The sequence below is a fragment of the Rhea americana genome, unplaced genomic scaffold (genome assembly GCF_003343005.1).
Source record: "Rhea americana isolate MKP2758 unplaced genomic scaffold, rheAme1 scaffold_10, whole genome shotgun sequence".
In the NCBI taxonomy this organism is placed as follows: Eukaryota; Metazoa; Chordata; class Aves; order Rheiformes; family Rheidae; genus Rhea; species Rhea americana.
Window position 1 is genome coordinate 3,468,959 of NW_028185039.1, and position 20,347 is coordinate 3,489,305.

At 35.2% G+C, this 20,347-nt stretch overlaps 1 protein-coding gene across 4 annotated transcripts in view; it reads right to left on the reverse strand.

Moving 5' to 3' along the window:
• The window catches only part of TRRAP (transformation/transcription domain associated protein), a 100,176-nt gene that overhangs the window by 46,089 nt on the left and 33,740 nt on the right, over nucleotides 1-20,347 (reverse strand). For all 4 annotated transcript variants that reach the window (XM_085301679.1, XM_085301660.1, XM_085301670.1 and 1 more), the window contains exons 31-48: nucleotides 17,002-17,121; nucleotides 16,540-16,659; nucleotides 16,023-16,187; nucleotides 15,413-15,594; nucleotides 14,967-15,165; nucleotides 14,433-14,561; nucleotides 13,608-13,874; nucleotides 12,750-12,956; nucleotides 11,005-11,163; nucleotides 10,786-10,920; nucleotides 10,472-10,582; nucleotides 9,072-9,218; nucleotides 6,504-6,717; nucleotides 5,659-5,784; nucleotides 3,629-3,775; nucleotides 2,346-2,548; nucleotides 1,497-1,618; nucleotides 431-644 (exon numbers count right to left, since the gene is read on the reverse strand). In XM_085301679.1, coding sequence (XP_085157805.1) covers nucleotides 431-644; nucleotides 1,497-1,618; nucleotides 2,346-2,548; nucleotides 3,629-3,775; nucleotides 5,659-5,784; nucleotides 6,504-6,717; nucleotides 9,072-9,218; nucleotides 10,472-10,582; nucleotides 10,786-10,920; nucleotides 11,005-11,163; nucleotides 12,750-12,956; nucleotides 13,608-13,874; nucleotides 14,433-14,561; nucleotides 14,967-15,165; nucleotides 15,413-15,594; nucleotides 16,023-16,187; nucleotides 16,540-16,659; nucleotides 17,002-17,121 — 2,967 coding nt within the window. The remainder of the gene's footprint in view (nucleotides 1-430; nucleotides 645-1,496; nucleotides 1,619-2,345; nucleotides 2,549-3,628; nucleotides 3,776-5,658; nucleotides 5,785-6,503; nucleotides 6,718-9,071; nucleotides 9,219-10,471; nucleotides 10,583-10,785; nucleotides 10,921-11,004; nucleotides 11,164-12,749; nucleotides 12,957-13,607; nucleotides 13,875-14,432; nucleotides 14,562-14,966; nucleotides 15,166-15,412; nucleotides 15,595-16,022; nucleotides 16,188-16,539; nucleotides 16,660-17,001; nucleotides 17,122-20,347) is intronic.

A 20,347-nucleotide genomic window follows, 5' to 3' on the forward strand; every position in this document is an offset into this window, starting at 1 on the left:
TCCCACCTAACACTTATCATGCSATCAGTGCAGACACACAATTCTTAAAGGTTTTTTGAATTCACTTACTCTAACAATTCTTGTATATTTTTCTAATCACGACCATTTATAAGAAATAGGTTTCTCTAAGGCATACTAACATGTTCACATTAGGCTTTTCTTGGATTCCAAATAGATTGTAAAGATTTATATCAAATCCATAAAGATKTATTTTCCAAGTATCAGCTTCTCATGGTTTAAACGGTCTGTATTTATTTTTAAATGCCATGGGAAGTATCTGAAGCAGCAGATTTGATATTTTTAGTTGTGATATAGAAATACACACTCAAAAACACACATTGCGTAACATTTGCACACAGCCAAGAAGAATAAGGAATAAATCGCATTTCTAGAATTAYAACTGCATTTCTGATAACAGTAATTACCCTACCTCAATGCACTGTTTGATCCAAAAGTGATTTCCCATTGCTTCCCAGTTTTGAGAACAGGTCACATAAAGCAGGCGCTCATAAACACGACGTTTCATAGAGTTGTCAAAGACCTCAAAAAATTTGGCTCGTATGAGTGGCTGAGCACAACGAAGACCCGAAAGAAATGCAGGCTCAAGTTTTGCAGTAAGTTCACTACCAGAAAGATTCTCATCCCTAAAATAAGTAGAGAAATAATGASATAGATATTAGAAGCCATCTAATCTTTGTGTGATGAAATCAAGGAAGGTGATATTTTAAGGGAGCTCTAGTATATCAATGTGCATCACTGAGAGAAGCAGCAAATAAAATATTACTGCTTGGTAGAAAACTGCCTTAAAGCTCTCACAAATTTGTTAAATTAGGACCAAATCTCATCCCAGTTGTGAAACAAAATTATTTTAGTGACAASTGTATCCCTGTTTGAAACGCAACAGCAACGAAGGTTGACGAAAACCACTGAGTGCCATRTCCGTTCCAGGGCTTTGCACAGCTAACCAGCAAACAGAATGGCAGCAGTAGCTGAAAATAATGTGATTCACTAGCACTAAATAAAACATATGACATTTTTGATAAAGGAACTATTTTAGTTATTTTATCACGTTACAAAACCTGTCAATTGAGCTAACAAAAGTAACTGTCCTCAAATTATATTTTACAATAGATTTTCAAGAAACAATCTTTATACCTTACAGATGAAAGGAGAGAGCCATTTTAGCCACCATCACTGTATTTAAAATATGATCAACTATAAGATGCCCTGGTACCTTGGGAGAGCAGGAGATTAAGGAGGAGGGATATTTTTGCAGAGCCAAAAAGAAAATCCTTTTTAAGGGACTTTATTTTCACATCGTGTCTCGAGATATAGTAAATATATACTGTGGTTTCAGTGAAATGAATAGATTCTTCGTTTTAGAAGAAAAAATATTTAATTCAGAACTAAAAAGACTGATGGCATGTTATAAAGGTCATATATAGTACAAATTATGAACCAATAAGCTGCAATAAATGATTAATTGCTATAATTACCTATAGACATAGTTAACAAGGTCTAAGAACTGGGCATTTAATTCAAGGTCTTCTGGAAAACGCTTTTCAATGTAAGTCATCATTTTCACTAGCAAAATGGACTTCTCTCGGAGAGTAGGTGTCTATGTTAAAAGAAGACATGATTAATTTTGTCAATTCATCTTAAAGCACAGAAAACTGGCACATTCAAAGTATGGCTCAGCCATCCTTTATATCACTTTTTCACTCCTGAAGTAYTGAAAAATAGCTTGGTGGAAGGTCACAGTTCTTAAGAAGAAAAATAACTCAAGCATTTATACTTCTAGTATACAACTACAAAATTTTTTTTAAATGACTAAGTTTAAACTGCTTAACGATTACAAAAGTCTCATGTATATTAAAAAAAAAAAAAAGTAGGTCCTCTTGTATAGCACTAGACTGTAAAGTACTCAACTCTGATACAAGAAATTGTAAAACTGTAAATTAAGGAGGCTGTACAATGTTACAGGAATAATATGATTTAAACCAGCATTTGTCACTCTCCCCCTGAAGAAATTCTCTATCCAGGTTCACATATACAGTGTGAAATATATTTTATAACGTTTATTTTAAAGGAAGCACTAGGTAAAACAGCCTTTGCGATCAAACAAATAATATAAATCTATAAATTGCTAAGCTTCTTGAACTCCAGTTACTTSCACAGGGGATGTGAAATATTCAGAATTCAGAGCCTTACAAATGGCATCTAAACTTATACACTAGATCCCTGAAAAACTCATTATCAAAAGCTGATAAGTTATAACAGCAGCTTGACCTGTATTTATTTAACATTTGAATGCAATAATAATTTTATTTATCTTCGCAATTTACCTGATTAGCTGCCATTGGGGAATTGTTTTTCACCCACTCCTCCACTATTTTTACTACTGCACGAAGAATTTTGGCATCAGTAGATTTTTCAATGAGAGACGTTAGAATAGCTTGTATAAAATTTTTTCTCATTTCCATGCTCATCACAGCCAGGCGAGTTTTCACAAGATCCAAGCTTAGCATTACCAGTTCACTTGTACCTGCTACAGTTAAAAACAAAACAAAAAACAGATTTTATAAAAACCTATGAAATGTCTAGTAGARTAATTTTCAAGATAAAATACTGAAATTTTAAAAGCAGTAGTAGTAAGAAACATCACATGAAAAAAAATCCCTATAGAAAAAAAAAACTTTCAGAGTAACTGCCTTTCAGTCTTAAACAATTGGGACAGAGACCTTCCAGAAAAAACTCTAAAACAAAAAACAAAGTTCATTCAGAATCCTACAAGGAAGCTTTTGAGGTTTCCTTTATTCTAAAGCTTTGGTCATTACAGAACACCAATACTAATAAATTGCAACTCAACTTGTGAAAGAAGAAATATTTTATGATGCTGCCTATTCAATTGTGTTCATTTCCTGACTTGCTTATCTGTCAAGTTGAACAACTTTCCATTGGTTTCTAAGCATTAGTAAAATTTGCTAGGTTATAATCTACCCAATTGAAATATGGGCTGGAAATCTAAGATCAGTAGCATTTCTTAAAAACATTTTCTTCAGTAGCTTACTCACCAATAAAATACAGTGCTCTTTAGTAGCACTGAATTTTCTTCTAGGAAAATATCTGAATTTTTCAGTGACTCATGACCTAATTCATTTGATGACAGAATTCTACCAACTGAAAAAAAGATGCTATTTTAAGACAAAAACAAATGCATCAGGCCCAACAAGTTAATTGCACAAGCAGTTGCTCTTCTATTATCATACATGAAGGAGTAAAAAAAGTGAAAGCTAAAAAAGTCAACTCTCTTCCCCCAAAACTATGAACTCTTGAAGGATTTCAATATTTCTACATATACACCGTAGTTCAGCAAGTATTCACTAACCATTCACTAAAATTCTTGGGTTAATACTGAAATTCATATATTAAGTAAGTATTAGGAACTCAAAGTGCATTTTAATCCTTCAACACTTCAGTAATATTTCTCACTAATACTGAACTAATTTTCAGTATTTAGTAATGTCCACAGAACTCTATGAAATCATTTTAATAGCTTTGGAATGAAGGGAATTTAATACACAACTACAAGACTTTTAATCATTAACATCATTAGGCTATATAATACCTGTATTTGCTTCTGCTGTTCCTGCTGTAGCCTGGGGATTCAAGTGTTCCCTGACCATCTTCTGCAGGGATCGCATAAAAACTGAAATCARCCTGTCAATATAGCTGGGGTTGTTACTGCACGCAGACTTTAGAATCATTAAAGTACCTGTAGACAAAAACAATACTTAACATAGCAAAACTTTTATTGAGCATAAGAAGGTAGAGGATTTCCATGCAGATGTTGCTCTTCTGTGAAAGAACACAGGAAACTATTGTAGCCATACAGAGGATTTTGTCCTGCCATGAAAGAAGCATGGGACTACCTGAGTTAAAGACTTGAAATATAGATAGATCTGAAAAAAAGACTATAAAACTAAAATCGTGTTGTATTTTTCTATATATATTAGTTGAGACTTTTGGAAATTCTGCATATAAATGTATGATTTGAAGAGGAAGGAGGCAAGAAAGAGATGGATTGAGAGCAGATACTTCTCCAAGATATTAAAAAAAGAATACAAATATATTTAACTAGGTAAAATTAAACTACTGCTAATTTTTCATAGATATTTTAATAGTTAAAAAGTGAACTTTTTACATTACTAAAACCAGACCTATTCATGTAAAATAAAAATACTACACAATCTTGATTTCTAATCTAGATACTTTCTGAGAGATTCATCAAACAGTTATTGTAGATTGAGAATAGCAACACTATTGAAACAGCCAGCTTATGCATGTGTAATGCCTACAAGATCACAGTCCAAATTACATAGCTGTTACCAGTGCCTATCTAGTATGAACTTACTCATATTTGGGCGAATCAATGAGTTTTAACATTACCTAACCTTTAAAGTACTTGTTCTTCAGAAGTACATTCTTGTCAAAATATACCCTCTAAAACCCCACAACTACTTTTTTTCCTTACTGCAACTTCATAATTCAACAAGAGCCTACAAAAATATTTATAGGATTACGCTTCGCCCATTGAATGATTGCTTTGAAACTATCGATTTCTTTTCCTGCTTAGACATGTATGTAATTCAGCACACGAAGTTCATCCTCTTAAACACAAAATCAGTAAGATTTGCCCCACCTAAAAGAAACAACATAGTCTAACCTTCAAGTGAACTCTAGGGAAAAGGCAAGAAGCATCCCTCTTGGTTAGTYTGTTGTACAGCACATCCTGACACCTGACAAATAGGTAATTCCCAAAGTGAAATTACAACTACCCACACAGATCACAGGATAGAATAGTGAAGGACAGTTGCCATTTAAGTCAGCAAACTTCCCAAAATTGTGCAATTTCAGGTCTGCTTTACCAACACAACAAGTTCTGGATCAGACTTTGTATTATTCCAATGTATCTCTGTCACTGTCATKTGTAGTTCGAGCTCCCTAGCAGTTAAATAAGTATGACTAACATAAGAAAAACATTTCAGCTCTTCAGAATGGTACATACTAGAAATTCAGATTTGCTCATTCAACAGAAAAATGTAGTATTCTTGTGTTTCCTCATTTAGTRAGAATTCAGAATCTATAAATGAATAAATAAATCATCCAACACAATTTAAACCAGCTGATAAATGAGGCTTTAAAAACAACTGAAAAAGAAATTATGAGGCAATAGCAAGTAAGAATGTTTACATAAATTCCTCAAAATAGTCTATTATCTCTCAGAACAGTAACCACAGAATTTTGGCTGTTCAATATAACAAGGTTCCAGCAATTTTCACTTTGTATTTTGGTTTATCTSAATGCTGCATTTTTTCCTAAGCACTCTGAATACAGAAGGCTTCTATCTAGCAAAGCAGCAGGTTTCCACTTCCAAGAAGCGCTTCCAAGGCAGCTGCTGCGAGAGGACAGAACGCAACGAACCACCGTCCTGTTCTTCACAGCAGACAGACTTCAGCCCAAATTCACATCTAGAGCTGAGCTCCAAACGCTTCCCACAGCTTCTTCCCCATGATTATCAGATTTCAACTTCCTTATTGAAAACAAAGCTAATGGCCACAATTATACTAATTAACGACAGGGATGGGGGAAACTTACCAAAGAGCTGGGAAGGGTTAGCGTTAGTGGCTTTTTCATAATTAGTAAGTCCTTCATAAATAACCTTTCCAACTGCAGCATAAAGGCATTCCAGTTCTTCATACTTTGAAGCTACACTTGAGGTACCTGCAGAGTTGGTAGTTATATTTATTTTTGGTAACAGTGGCCACAGAACAGCAAGAACAATTTCACTGTGCACATTCAGACACCCATTCCATCAGTGGAACTTTATCTTGGTAATAAACATAAAAGGGTAGCACACATAGATCCCTCACTTACATAACCTATTTATTATACAATCAGTGCATCTTCTATATTAGGGTACCACTATCTCTTAATAACTTATTTTGATGAGAATTCATAGATCACTGAGGTTTTTCTAAGAAAAAATAAGAATTTATCTAAATTAGTTTGTATCAAAACACAGCAGAATAACTGTCAGCTGTTCCATATTACCTACTGTCTTTTTTAAAAAATATCCAACCTCCCTTCCTTGTTTTAACAAAACAGCAAAGCTTAACAACTAAAAAGCTGCATTTCTAAAGCAGAAAAATTACAATTGCAAAATACGTTAAATTTATAGCACACATTTCTTGAACCAAAATTATGTCAGCCACAGGTTATTAAGTTTTTATGTCATTGAATAATGATATATTCCAAATGATTACTTATTTCAGCTTTCCTTTTTTTAAACAGAGGTTGAAAGTGCAAGCTAGACTGGATCAYTAAATACAGAAACCATAAAACAGAATATTAGCACATTCCAAAAAATTTCATCACTCTGCCCTTAAGTGATTAAGGTATGCAGCAATAAAGGGTAAAAAGAGGAAGAAAATACCACATACTTGGTTCTGTAGGAAAAATACCCATTAAGCGAGAAAGCAAACTATGGACTGCTCTCAAAACCTTTGTGTTTCCACAAGTCATGCAAGCTGCTACTCCTCGTTGCAGGGGTTTGAAGCTACTGAGGATTGCAGGGGGCTGCAGTATGGTTAACAGGAAACTCAGGACCTCTAAGCCAGTGCAAATGTTAGCAAAGTTGGCCTGGTTGGGCTGTTCCTAAAGAGAACACAMACAATGAGGCAGTGAGTTGTATTTTTTTCTGCCAACTACTAAACAGTTCAGCAAGTCCACATCAAGTCTGTTGAAACCCTGTAACAAGGCTGAAGTTTCTATATTAGTAATGTTTCACATTGATCTTTTTAAATAAGTCATGCAATCTAAAACTGTAAAATGCACAGCTTTGCAAAGTCTTCAGTCATAAAACTCTTACTTTAGCATTTACAGGTATGTTTTTTCTGATGCTTTTTGTGGTTTTCAGTTCAGAAACTTGCCTAAAACATTGTTGGTTAGCAATGCTTTTAACAGAAGTTTATGTTTTATTTACTTGTCAGCATCTTTCAGAGACATTTCCCACTATGTGGGAAAACATGCGCAAGGCAATGAGTATGAACTTCCTGGAGCACTAGCAACACTTGTACATCCCAAAACAGAACCAAATGTATTTTTTTATATATATATAAAAATAATCACAGTAACTACCTTTAAAATAGAGCTACATCAAAAATTCTTCCAAAAGAAGGAGAAAAGGATGAAAGTAGACAGTTGTTCTTTTATGGATTATCTCCATAAAGATGATAGCTTCACTAAAATATAGCAAAAGTAGATCAACATTTAGAAAAAAATGGGCCAGTGAATGTTCTTGTAATCTTGGACATATTTTAAAGCTCCCAGAAGTAATGTATATTACTGTTTTATTCAAAGAAGAGGGAAAAAAAGTGACTTTAAGAGAACTCCTAAAAATTTAACACAATAAGAATTACTACTTTATTAAATAGCAAAATGCAATAAAGTAGGTATAGAAAAACATCATATTATATGGCAAAAAGCATACAGATAGGATACAGGTGCTATACAACTAAAACAAAATAGGTTGTATCATCAAATGCAGGAAGCTAGCCTTTGACTGATCTTCAAAATTACCATAATGTAATCACAAAACTAGCAACCACTAAAAAAAAARRAAAAAAAAATCTATTTATGTTTGCAGAAAGTTTTACAGTACCTTCAAAAAGCAGCAGGCCATCCAAACAAGCAAACTACAACTCATGTCAAAAATCAGAGTAATACTGGAAGTTAATCCACCTGCTCCTAACCTCACTTTAATATTTGCAATGGTAAAAATTAATACCCAAATTAAAATTTTGTCAAACTAGTTTTGTCCCCAGGGAGCCCAACACAGGTTATGGCACCAGCAGGCAGTGTCCATGGCTGGCACCCTCCCTCTGAAGCTAGCCTGTGGTTTTTCATACAAATTCTCCCCGAGGGAAGGCAGGGAGAGGAAAGGATAGGGACTGTATTGTAAGAATCTTTTGTGCCAAATTCTGCAAAAGGAGGAAGCTTTTCCACAGGAAAACAATTCACTCCTCCATAGTTCTAACAGCAATTTTTATGAAACTCACAAAAATGCAGAGACTGAGAAATCTTAGATTTTAATTGAAAATAYAAGGTAAACATATTGTAATGGCAGTAAACACAAAGAAATGAAATCCCACCTCTCTGACCCTTTTTCATGACTTGTCTCCTATCTTGCCTTCCACACTCTATAGCCTTGCCTCCTCTCCAGGTCCAGCCCTGCCTTCTCACATCTCTGCCCAACGATCCGTAATTACCATGCTCAAAGCCCCAGTCCTGCCTCCTCATTTCTCTCCTTGGCAGAGAAGCAGCCTGCTGATCTTCCACTGCRCTGCCTGGGCTTCAGCAAAATCAGCATAAGAGCAAAGATTTACAGCCTCTGGCCTCAAACTTCTGAAGTTCCAGATGTCACAAGAAACACTTTTTGCTCCAGCCACACAGCCACAGACAGGACAAATGGCATCTTCAGAGAAATCAGTTGGTAAACTAGTGCCCTCGCTCAGCAAACACACCAGATTTTCAGAATTTGCTTTTTTATTTGCATCTATAAAGTGCAGCCTAAGAAATTAAAATTTACTTTATAGATACCAGATAATAGAATGATTACAGACATTCAGTTTCAAAACTCTTAACATTCATGGTCAGATGTCTATTCTTTGTCACTGGCTTTATCCTACTCCTCTTGGAAGTACAAACGATCAGTAAAACACATTATATCAATTTAGTTCCAAGATTTTCCAAGAAATGGAAGTGAATTAAATTAATTAGTAATTAAATGGCTTGACATTTTATTTCAAATTCAAAATTATGCTATGTTATAAATTCAATCTACAAATCAAAGTTGAAATCCACACAATGGGGGGAGGGAGGAAAAAGAATGCTTATTACATACACTAGTCAGGAAATATTAATTGTGAAAGACACCCTAAACATTTCAAAAGTATTCAACATTTGTGCTAAGGAACCCTGAAGCCCTACAAGACTAGAAAGTTACCTACCACAGTCATCAGCAACTTATCAAACCACTGCAGTTTGAGTTCTGATTTCGGCCACATGTCTGGTCGTAAAGCTGTTTTCAGGAGGTTGACACAGCGGCGAGACAACAATTCCCCAGGAGATCCAGCTGTGTTTGAGTTGTCATTTACCTAGCAATTATACAGAGTAATAAAATGACATTTTTTTTTGTAACCAACTCATTAATTTTTTATGCATTCCAAGCAAGTGTATAATTTCTTATTTCTGAAATGGATAAGCTTAAATAATTTTATCAGTATAGTCACACAGTATTTTACTGCATAAAAAGATGACAACTAATGATAAATACAAAAACTTGTGTCTAAGCTGTTAAATACTTGAAATCACTCAGAGATACAAAAAAAAAAAAGTTTAATCTCATACATCATTACTACAACTAAGGACTAATCTTTCCTGTCTGCAAAGTATCCACAAACAGATGTAGTTCTTTACTCAATCCATATTTACTCTTCGAGGGCATGTCTATTCCATGCAAAGGACTGATGTGTGAAACCCTGTGTTACTTGCCAGGAGAGCCTGCTGCAGAAATATAAGCCACAGACTTTGTCACCTTTGAGCTACATCCTGCTAACTTCCTCCACTTTGGAAAAGGTAATTCTTAAAATATTGGCAAAAAGCTTAAGATTTACAGATCACATGAAAGAAAGCAATTACATATATTTGATGTTGAAACTACAATTATGAYGATTATCCTTAAATATATAATGATATAGTGTTTTTCTATTATTCTCACAAAATGTTCTTCAGTTCTTGGGTACAATAGAACAAATCTATATTGTAGCGTCAAGCAAATGTATCTATGAATTAAAAAGAATATTTGTGGAAACTTYTTAAACTCTGCTTGGTTCCAGTCAAATTCTACTAGTCAAGTTTATTTCAATCACRTCACTCCTCACATAGCACTTTGTARTACTTCACAGTACATAGTACCTCCCCCCACCCCAAAARTAAAGAATGAACAAAAGCCTAGGTGAGTGATCAACAGTACAGTAAAAGACTGTATTCAAAATCTGTATTACAATCATTCGCATTTAAAGGTTGATTTTCAAAGTTCAAGTTCCTTGCATCAAGCCACAAACACAATGTCATACTTCTCACATGAATATTAGCCATCATTTGTGAAACGAAAAATTTGCAGAAATTGGTCATGAAATTCAAATTTTTCCTTGATTAAAATAAAAATATTTTACTTTTTTGGCAATTTCATATTACTGCTCTGTTCCTCCTGCCACAGAACAGCAGAAGAAAGCAAGTATATAAACAGTAGAGTAATTCCAGCATGAAAGTATTCCTATGAAAAGTTTTTCATAGTTTTAGCTACTAATGCTATATCATTATTTGCATATCAGAATAAGCACACTACCTGGCAAGCAATCCTAATCAGGAAGTTGACAACTGTATCCGTATGCTGCTTGTCAATTGGCTTGGAAAGAAGTGCATCAGCTCCTGGCAATGACTGGCTTCGTCCAAACACCTGCACACATACAAAACACAAAACTCATAACCAACATTGTAAGGAGGACAACAACAAGCAGAATTGAATTAAAGTATTTTCTAAGAGTGCAAATTTGAATTCAGGGAGTTATAAGCAACATGGAAAAAGAAGTAAACTAAATTGTTTAGTCAATGCAGGCTATAACTTCAGGGTCTCTGAAAAAAAGTCTGAACTTTTCTTACAGCACTTATTGCTCCAGTAGCTGTCCTGAATCGTTTCACTTCTTGGCCAGAATCAACAGACAATCCTCTTTTAACAGCCGATGACGTAGAACTTCCTCCTTCCCCACTTGCACTTGGATCCATATCTGAATCTGGCTGAAATATCAGTAATGTGCATGTTAAAAAAACCATTTAACAGTAAAACAGTTCATTCTTTACCAGTTTGTTTAGACTACCTACCTGCTGGTCTTTAATTCTTTGCAATTCCCATTTAATAACTACTTCAGCAAGATCCACAGCTAATTTTCTTTGCTCAATTGTAACACTGGGAGTGAAGCCCAGTCTCTGCATGGCACTAACCATATGCTGAACCAAGTGATGTCTCACTGGATAATAAACCTGAAAAGATAGTTTCACWACTGTGTTAGCCAAAAGCCAATAACACTCTGTAAAAGAAATACATTATTGAAATAAAGTTAAAACAAAGTAGTACAACAGTCTTTAATCCTAAAGTGTACTAAATCTGCACCATGTTCACTATTTTGCAATTATGAAAAATAGCTGGTGCTTTAAAAATAAAATTTGGGCTACAATYTTCTGTATAGTAACTACTAGTTTCATGTAACCAGATGAGAATTTTTTTGCAGAGACATTTTTTTTTCCAAGGACCAGTCATTCCCATTTTGTGCTAATCCTCTTAGAATGCTACAACTCACACTTGAAAACACCCAAACATTTTTCAGTATTTTTTTCTTAAAAGATGACTTTAAAATATGTTAATATTTCTATTAAAAAAAAATCATATGAAAGAATGCTACCTATGATTTTGAGGCATATTTTGCTAATGGTTTTAATTTGTATTTTTTAAAATGTTCCTATTTTGAATTTTTTCARTATTCCTTAATCTGTTTAATGTTTCCCAACTTACATCAGCTGGAGATTAAAAAAAATCCACAGTTAACTCCACAAAATGTACAAAGTCAAACAAACATCTCAAGAACTACTGGAAGAGGTCATTGAAGGTTGAGGACAAATAGAGTTTTTTTAAAAAAAATATCTTATTTTTAAAGAATCTTCATGGTTCTGTTAATGACCTGCTGTTACTGAGCATGCACTGAACTGGTCTTGCAGAGTTTCATCTGACCTCTTGAGTTTCAACTTCAGTCCCTATAAAACTAAACAAGCAGAAATGCAATGGAATGGCAAACTCACAGTCACAACTGTGACTAGTGGAAAAATGAACGGCACATACTTAGGGAAGTTATATTGCAGCAAGACAGTATTCTGCTCGAGACTTTTGGCAATCAGAATAAAGTTCATTCTTCCACTGCTTAAAGAAAAGTCTTGTGTCTAAGTTTAAACAAGTAAAATAAGATTTTTCTAAACTAAATTAAGCATTCCAATTTTCAAGAAACAAGGGAAACAAGGTATATATTACTTGCTTGACACAGAGTCAATCCAAAGAAACATACCTATCAACTCTTCTGTATTGGAACAAGCCACCCTCAGCTTCAGTCCTTAACTTCACACTGTTCCACCAGGACCCAGACAGCTCCCCATTACACAATTGTGTTCCACATRCAAGCTCATTTTTAGGCTTATTTGGGGAAAGGCCAGGTTGATCTTTCACTTAAATTGAATTGACATTTCAAAAACATGTACTCTTTAGGGAGCTTATTTGGCAGCTTGCAAAGCCATACCAAGGAAGCTTGTACAAATACCAAAGTGATATAGAAGACATTTGAGCAAAAATAGGACCAACAAACAACGTAATCAAAACTGAGGAAAAAAAGAATACTTTAAAATTTGTCATAAACATTGTTCTTAATAGGCATTTTCAGTTTTAATCAAACGCATTTGCAGACAGCTGATACCTTTTGAAACTAAGTCATATAACCAGGATTACATTTTTTTTTTAATCAAACTACAGTTTACCTCCTTAATACTTGCRATACAATGACTATCGGAATAAATGGTACAAGTACCTTGAAATGTTGTACTATCAAGTGCAAAATGTGTACTAATTGTGGAACTGTGTGACCCTCTTCTACAATGATTTTTCGTGTCCAGTGAGTCAGCATCTGATGTCCATCCTCCATTCGAGCAGGCACAGCTGGAGTCAGAATAGCCATTGCTTGCCTGACGATAGCTCGAGCCTCCATGGCATGTGCTTTTAGAAGACTGTGAAAAACCTAAGAGGGAATGTTTGTTATCAATCCTATATATATTGATATATATGAGTGTATATATATATATACGTGTGTGTGTGTGTGTGTGTGTGTGTGTGTGTATACATATATGTATGTATGTGTATTTACACAAACAAAGCATTTATAAAAAGAAGAAACTATACCATATGTCTTCTTCTAAACAACACAGATTTTTTTCTAAAGACCTATAGTTTGGTATGCACACAATGATATTTTGTTGAACCTATGTTTCCATCTCCTTTACCGCCCTTTTTCTTTGTTATTCTTCTCTGACCACCCTGAAGTTTTCCTTTGCTCCCTGCTCCCTGTCTCAGGTGAAATATCTGTCCCTCTCAAAGGAGCAGACATTGCCAATTCTGTTAATGCAACAAAGACTACTTTTTATTGTCCCCTTCCTCTCCTTTATTCWCCTGGCCTCAAATATCTCTCTATATTCTCCTGTCCCCGAAGAAATACACATTAATTTTAGGCTTGTTGTTTCTGCACTTGCTTGTTGAGTACRACTTTACTTATTACTTATGTTACAAGTATTCAAAACTACTCTACATCCCCTACTCTGCATTATAAAATAAAAGAAACTACATAACTTATCAGCATTGCTTAGATGTATGAATACAAGCACACAGTCAATACCTGCAGCACTATCTTCTTATGTATGGCAAATTTTGCAATGATGTGTGCTAAAAGCAAATGGCCACTGTATTTGCAGGCTGGGTCCACACATGCCTTCGACAGGAGGCATGGCCAAGCAAAAGTCATCAGGCGTCGGAGTTTGCTGTTGCGGTTTTTGTTATTATCATGAATGTGATGTGGTGCATGCTCAACCAGAAGCGTGGCAAACTGTAAGAGATATATCCTGAGAGAATCCAGCATGTCTGCCTGTTTTTCTGGATCAAGTACCTATGCCAGGGAGGATGAAAGGGGAAAAGAAAAAAAAAATTATCATCTATAAGAACAGTCTGCAGTCTGCGGGGTTTTTTGTTTAATACTTTCTCAATTCAGGTCAAGAGCCATAAACCACCTCATAAGGCGAGAACATTCAATAACCAACACATCCAGGAGCTTCCAAAGAGCCAGTCTATAAAAAACCTCATCTGCCACAACATCCATTTCATAACTGCTGACTGCTCAAGGAAACTGAAATAAGTTACAAAGATAATCATGTTCAATCATGAAAAACTTTGCTTATTGAAAAGCAATCATATAAGCTCCAATTCTAAAGGAAGAAATTCAAATCCTAGGAATATCACAAGTAAATTGAGTGTTGTAGTCTAATCTTACTGATGACTGATGGATCTCACAACAATTCAAAGTTTTATGAGACGATTTCATAATACTGATCATAATATAGTGAAATTGCAAAAGTAACTCAAATCAGGACTGAAAAGTCAAATAAGAGGAACAATTTTCAATTTCAACTTTTTTTTWAAATGTTTTAACATAAACAAAGATTGTTACCTTTGTTATAAAAACACTAGTGATGCTTTCTGGATTATCTCCTTCTGGGTTTGGGGGTCCCAGAAGCTGTTCACCTTCTCCCTTTTCAAAACTGTGCAAGAAAGCAGGATTTAGGATATGCTGCAATACCTACAGAACAGAAATACAAGACAGTAATACTAGACTACCGCATTCTGTAAATGAYAGTCATCACTCAAGTCATTTTGCACACAAACCTTCATGTTAGACATATTTATTTGATTCTAAAAATAAGCTACACGTAGAATCTTAAGAAACAGATATACAAAGACTTTTCTCCCCTTCCAAGGGCAAAGATTCTTAGAAAGCATAAACTAAAAGAGTCAGTGTTGAAAGCAAGATGAATTGCTGTCTCTGTTTATTATTGCTCTTCCTCRGGTATGATATTTTCACTTAAATGGCTCTGCCAATTATCGAACTCGTTGACATTTAAGTAAGCGAGTTCTGTTGCCCTAGTTCCCAAGAAGAAAATTAAACTTAAATACCAGACTACTTTGATTTAATTGCTTTAGTTACCTTGGCTTTGAGCTCATCTCCAAAGTTTGGGTCATTGAAGTCTACAAAACGGAAGAACAAAGCTCGTTTTTGGGATATACTGTAGTTTTTGGGGATCTCTTCTTCCATGTATTCCTTCAAGAAAGTCATATTGCAGAGAAAACGACCCGTAAAAGCMCGAAGCAACTGGAAGAGCAACTCTATATCGCCATAATTCCTTCTGTAAAAACACATAAAAACCTGTGAAAAAACATATACCAAACTACTATGCCTGTAATTTGATGAAGAAACAGCAGTCAGTCAACAGGAGGCAGTGCAAAAGATACAGTTTTAGAGCTAACAAAATACCTTAGATTAAATCTTTTCTTCAATAACTGCAGTCCCTTTTAAGTACATCTTTAAATACTTTCAAAATAACTTAAAAAAGAAAAGTACATAATCTATAGGAAATGAATGGTTCCACATACTTGCAGTAATTCAGTAAGCAGTATGCCAATAGCTTAGGTTCTTTCCAATTTGTTGCAGCCATATTCTCCTTACGATGTCTCTCCTGAAAAGCTTCACTCACCCATACACGTTTCAACTGATTCACCAARGAATGCTGATTTGCTAACCAACATTCATCATTCTTAACAATAATACTTATGATCTGTCAAAAGCAAAACAAGACAAATGCACTGTCAACATGAAATAAATCTGCCAGTAACAATGATAAAAAAGCAACTGTTTCAAGTAGATTCAGAGTTCTAAAATCATCCAAAGAAAAGTCAAACAAAAACTAGCTTAGAATGACTTTAAAGGGAGCTTTTTAAAAGATAGTTTTCCTTGCCATCAGTTTACTTCTTGAATCTTAGTTGATTTAAAAAAAAAAAAAAAAAACAGTTCATTGGATTCTCTTTTCCTTTCCTAGCCTAAAACTGTGACTATAAACATTTTACATATATTTTTATGTATATTTTACAAAGATTTTTCTATGAGCTATAATACAAAAAATATGGATATACCTGAAAGCACATACATCTGACCAATTCTAAAGAAATTTTAACTATCCGGTGCAAAGACAAAAAATAAAAATACCTTGATAGCCTGAAACTGAAGATCAAGACGCATTGTGGTAGTGCTTGGAGAACCAGGTCTAACAGCTGCTTGTGTACCAACAGGTAATAGTAGAGTAATAAATCGGTTTGGATTAGCTGCCAGTACATCTCGTAGAGGTTTGGCATCTTTATGTTTTAAGAAACTCTGAAGAAGGGGAAAAATAATTTTAATAATAACTTTTAAAAGCAAATCATACCACAAAGCTGCTACATCCTGTAGTTTTTATATTCATCACTGTAGTTGTATAGGTTATATTTTATTTATTTATATATAAAAATAGCCTATACAACTACAGTGATACTCCCACATGATCTGAAAAGGCATAAAGTCTGTTCAGGAAAAACAGTCAAAATAAGGCTATGATTAAGGAGTGTAAGGTCATATGGGAAGAAAAGCAAAAAAAAGAAAAGCATTAAAAACAAAAATCAAAAATTTCTGGTTCATCAGATTTGTAAAGGTTTAGGTTTTTACTTCTTCCCTTTCCCATACAGCTTACCATAAACATTCTGCTCCACTGTGGATCATTTAAAGTGGCTTCCATCATGAACAGCTCAACAGTCTGGGATGGATGACGTGTCAGAAATTTTATCAGTGGTTCCCTGAACGGACTGCCAGCCTGAAAGATTCATAATGCTTAAATGAAAAATGCAGAGCACTGAGTGCTTTTATTTGTCTACTAATTTACTACCACTCAGAAAAGCACTTAATTTGGCGTTTATGTAGATACTAAATGTTTAGAACTTCCACACTGAGAATTTATTGACAATTTTAACAATTGCGTTTAGAAGCCTAATAAAGCCTTAATTTCACCTAAGAGGCTTGAAGAGAGGGTTGTTTTTTTTAAAAAAAAAAAAAAAAATCTGTTTTAAACACTCCTATATCAATATGCCAAAAAATCAAAATATACTTAAAAATATTAGAAAACAAAAAAGTTATCAGTATTAACTTCCTCTTTCACCTCAATCAACATTGCTCGTTCCGTTTTCATCACAACTTCCAACAGGGGTTTAACCAAAGTCTGCGGAGCAGCTGGGATCAGATGAAATAAGTTTATGATTGCTGAACAAATCTTCATTTCCTATCRGTAAAAAGAAACATGAGCAATTCAAAATGGCCAGGGAAATATATAAACACAGTATCACCTCTCCTACCCTTTTCTTTTCTTCCTCTCTATCTCTCTCTCTGTATTGGCTTAACCAGCAACCAAGAGCAAGGGGTTAACATCTACTTACCATGATGTATGGAGTCAATTTGTCTGGTGGCATTTGTCTCCCCTCTCCCCTGCTTGCAATGTCATGCTTTAATTTTATTTACTGTGTCAGGATAGCAGTGTTTTACAGTCAGAGGTGGGCTCAGTGCCCTGGTAAGGGGGCCGAGGGGAGTCACGGGATGCTCCCCGCTGCCCTACGGGGCGGACCTGGTGCATCGACCTTTCTAAGCCACCTCCTGCAAATACCCCACGACCACCAGCTCGCAGCAAGGCGCCAGGCACGCAGCGCTCTCCCAGCACGGCTCTAGAGCCCCTGCAAACAGCTGCCTACGTGAAAGAAAAGTCAGCTCTGTTCTCCCTCCAGATATTAAATTCTTCCAAACAGTATTTTTTCTTTCACTGTGTAATTCTAAAGGTGAACTACATTTCAGTTAACCAAACTATGGCTTTTCTTTAATAGAAAGAGGGAGGAAAACAAACAAATTAACCCACAACACCCTCAACATCTCTCTAAAATTCGTTTCTAAAATACAGGATACAAAAGAGTATTTTCAGATGGATCAGGCTTCCTCAACTGAATTTAGACAATAATTACTAAGCCTCACTTATTTAATGCGATCTGCCTAGAGAGATCCCAAGGACTTCTCTGTCGGATTGAAGCGTAGGACTGAGAACAACACACACAAAATCCATCAAGACAGAAGTGCTTCAAAAAAAAAAAAAAAAAGAAAGAAAAAAAAATCCTACTCTTCCTAGTACAAACATGCTTAACATCCTTAACAGCAACGTTATCAAAACACCTCTGCCACAGACGAACACGGGACAGTYGACAGCACTGCACTCAGAGGCACCACGCGCTCTGCCCAGAACACAGCAGCACGACTAACAACCCACAGCAAAGAACCAAAACACGACAACGGAGAACTTCCTGGTGCCCCCACTGAGTTTCTCACCTCTACCCCTTCCGCAGCAGGCTGAACCAAAACMGAAGTCAGAGCGTGAAAAGAAAAACCCCACAAAAACATGAAATAAATGAACACATCAGCACACGCTGTTCTTCAGGCTGTGGCCAGAACGGACCTCAGTAGGGTTGGATTTTCAGCTCAGGCTGAACGAACGGAGACACAACCGTCTCCCACGCTCAGAGAGCCTCAGCTTCTAAGAATGAGGTCAAAAAGCAGTCTTTTTTCGACCTGTATGTTGCTTACACATAGCTTCCCAAACATTTGTACAGAATATAAAGACATTAGAAGTAATTAAAACAGGGACAACAATCTTACATTATCTTCAAAGACAAAGCTGTCCAATACTGATTACGAAACTACTTCCAATATTTAAACTACCAAGGTACAAAAGTGCTTCTTATACATGCTAGTGGAGATTTTCCACTGAGGCACCACAGCTCATTAGAGAGAGAGTTCATGGCATATGTCTGCTCAAAACTTTATCTACTACTGAATATAACCTAAAAACAGGCCTTTCATTGCGGAGGTAGGGAAGAGAAGAGATTTAAATCAAAGATTTCAATTATTGTGCCAATTAATTAAATCTTCACTTCTACCTAAAATATTATTTATTTGCTCATTTACTTAAACAAGCAAGTCAATTCAAGAACACACTAGGGCTACCGTAAAATGAGTGTGGATCTTTACAAAACTTGGTAATTGTTATGCATCAGTTTTAATCGAGATGTCTGCAGTATTTACTCTTTTTAGAACTACCATTTCTCTACATTAGAAAGTCATTCTTTAGACACTTGGAGCACAGCGTGCTTCATTAAGAGGCCTGCCAACTAGCCACGATGTGCAGGAYGCCAAAGAACTGCATGACAACGCTACCACCAAAGCATGAGTGCTCAAAAACGGCATGTTCAAAACGTGCAGCTGAAAAAGGGAGATGAAAATTGTTTAGGCCAAAAAGCTTACAATAATACTATTCTATATCAGTTCACCTACAAAATATAAGGGTTTCCTGACCACCTCTATTCTCCACTGAGTTTACCAGCTCCTAGATCAAACCATTCAGTCTGAATGATGCAACCCACTTGAAAAGCACTCCCCAACTTTGCTTTTATGTGAACACATGAGATTTTGGAATCTTCCTACGGTCAAGAAGAACCCAGATAAGTGAAAGGCCAACTACAACTAACTCTAACCACCAGTTTCACTATCGTAGTCTTTTCCACAGTTAGAAGATGTAATTACAATTACAGCACATCACCAGTATGCGCCTATGAACACAGACTGCCACGACCAGTGTATCTAAATCATACTGTCTGCGCCCTCCTTCAGTTTCCTATATTTTTTAGGAAATTTATTTTTAAGGAAACTTTAAAGGAACAACAGGAAAAAAAAGTAACATTTTAATGAACACAACACACAAATTGTGTGTAGTCACACAATTCTGTTCGAAAGTGTTTCCACAGACTTCTCTCCTTCCTCAAGCCTTGTCAGTAGATTTATTCTTATATTTCTGATGTATACCTCCCCCCAACACAGACTTTAACCCAACAATTAATAAAAAAAAAATCACGTTTGGGAGACTAAACATAGAAGTACATAGAAAACATTAACTATGACAGAAGACATTAAAAGCAAAAGAATTCAAAATTAAATGTGATTCATGTCTAGGATCCAAGGACAACTAAAACTGCTATAGTGGTGCCCCACTGTGGTTTGAAAGAATACTGCTATATAAAGATCTGTACAATAACTGTAATTTTCATATTTGAGAAAAAGTGAATCCCAAAAGAATATGCAGGCCTTAGAACTATGCTGACTTGAATAAAACATTAGTGTTTAACTGAAAAATGTGCAGACAGTAACCATTTCTAAGTTTAAATATAAGAAACAAACTCTACTCCATTAGAAAATATTTAGGTCAAATACAAAGAAATGACTGAATTCAGATGTAAAAAGCTCTTTGTAAGGACAGGAAAGAGTAATGAAAAGCCATTAAACAGCTTCTGTTATGAGGGAAATAAAAAGCCAATCTAATTTCATTTTAATTTGAAAAACAAATAAATTAATGCAATTCCCCTCCAATTCCTTCCTAGTTCATGCAATAATAAATCTCAACACTTAATATAAATTAT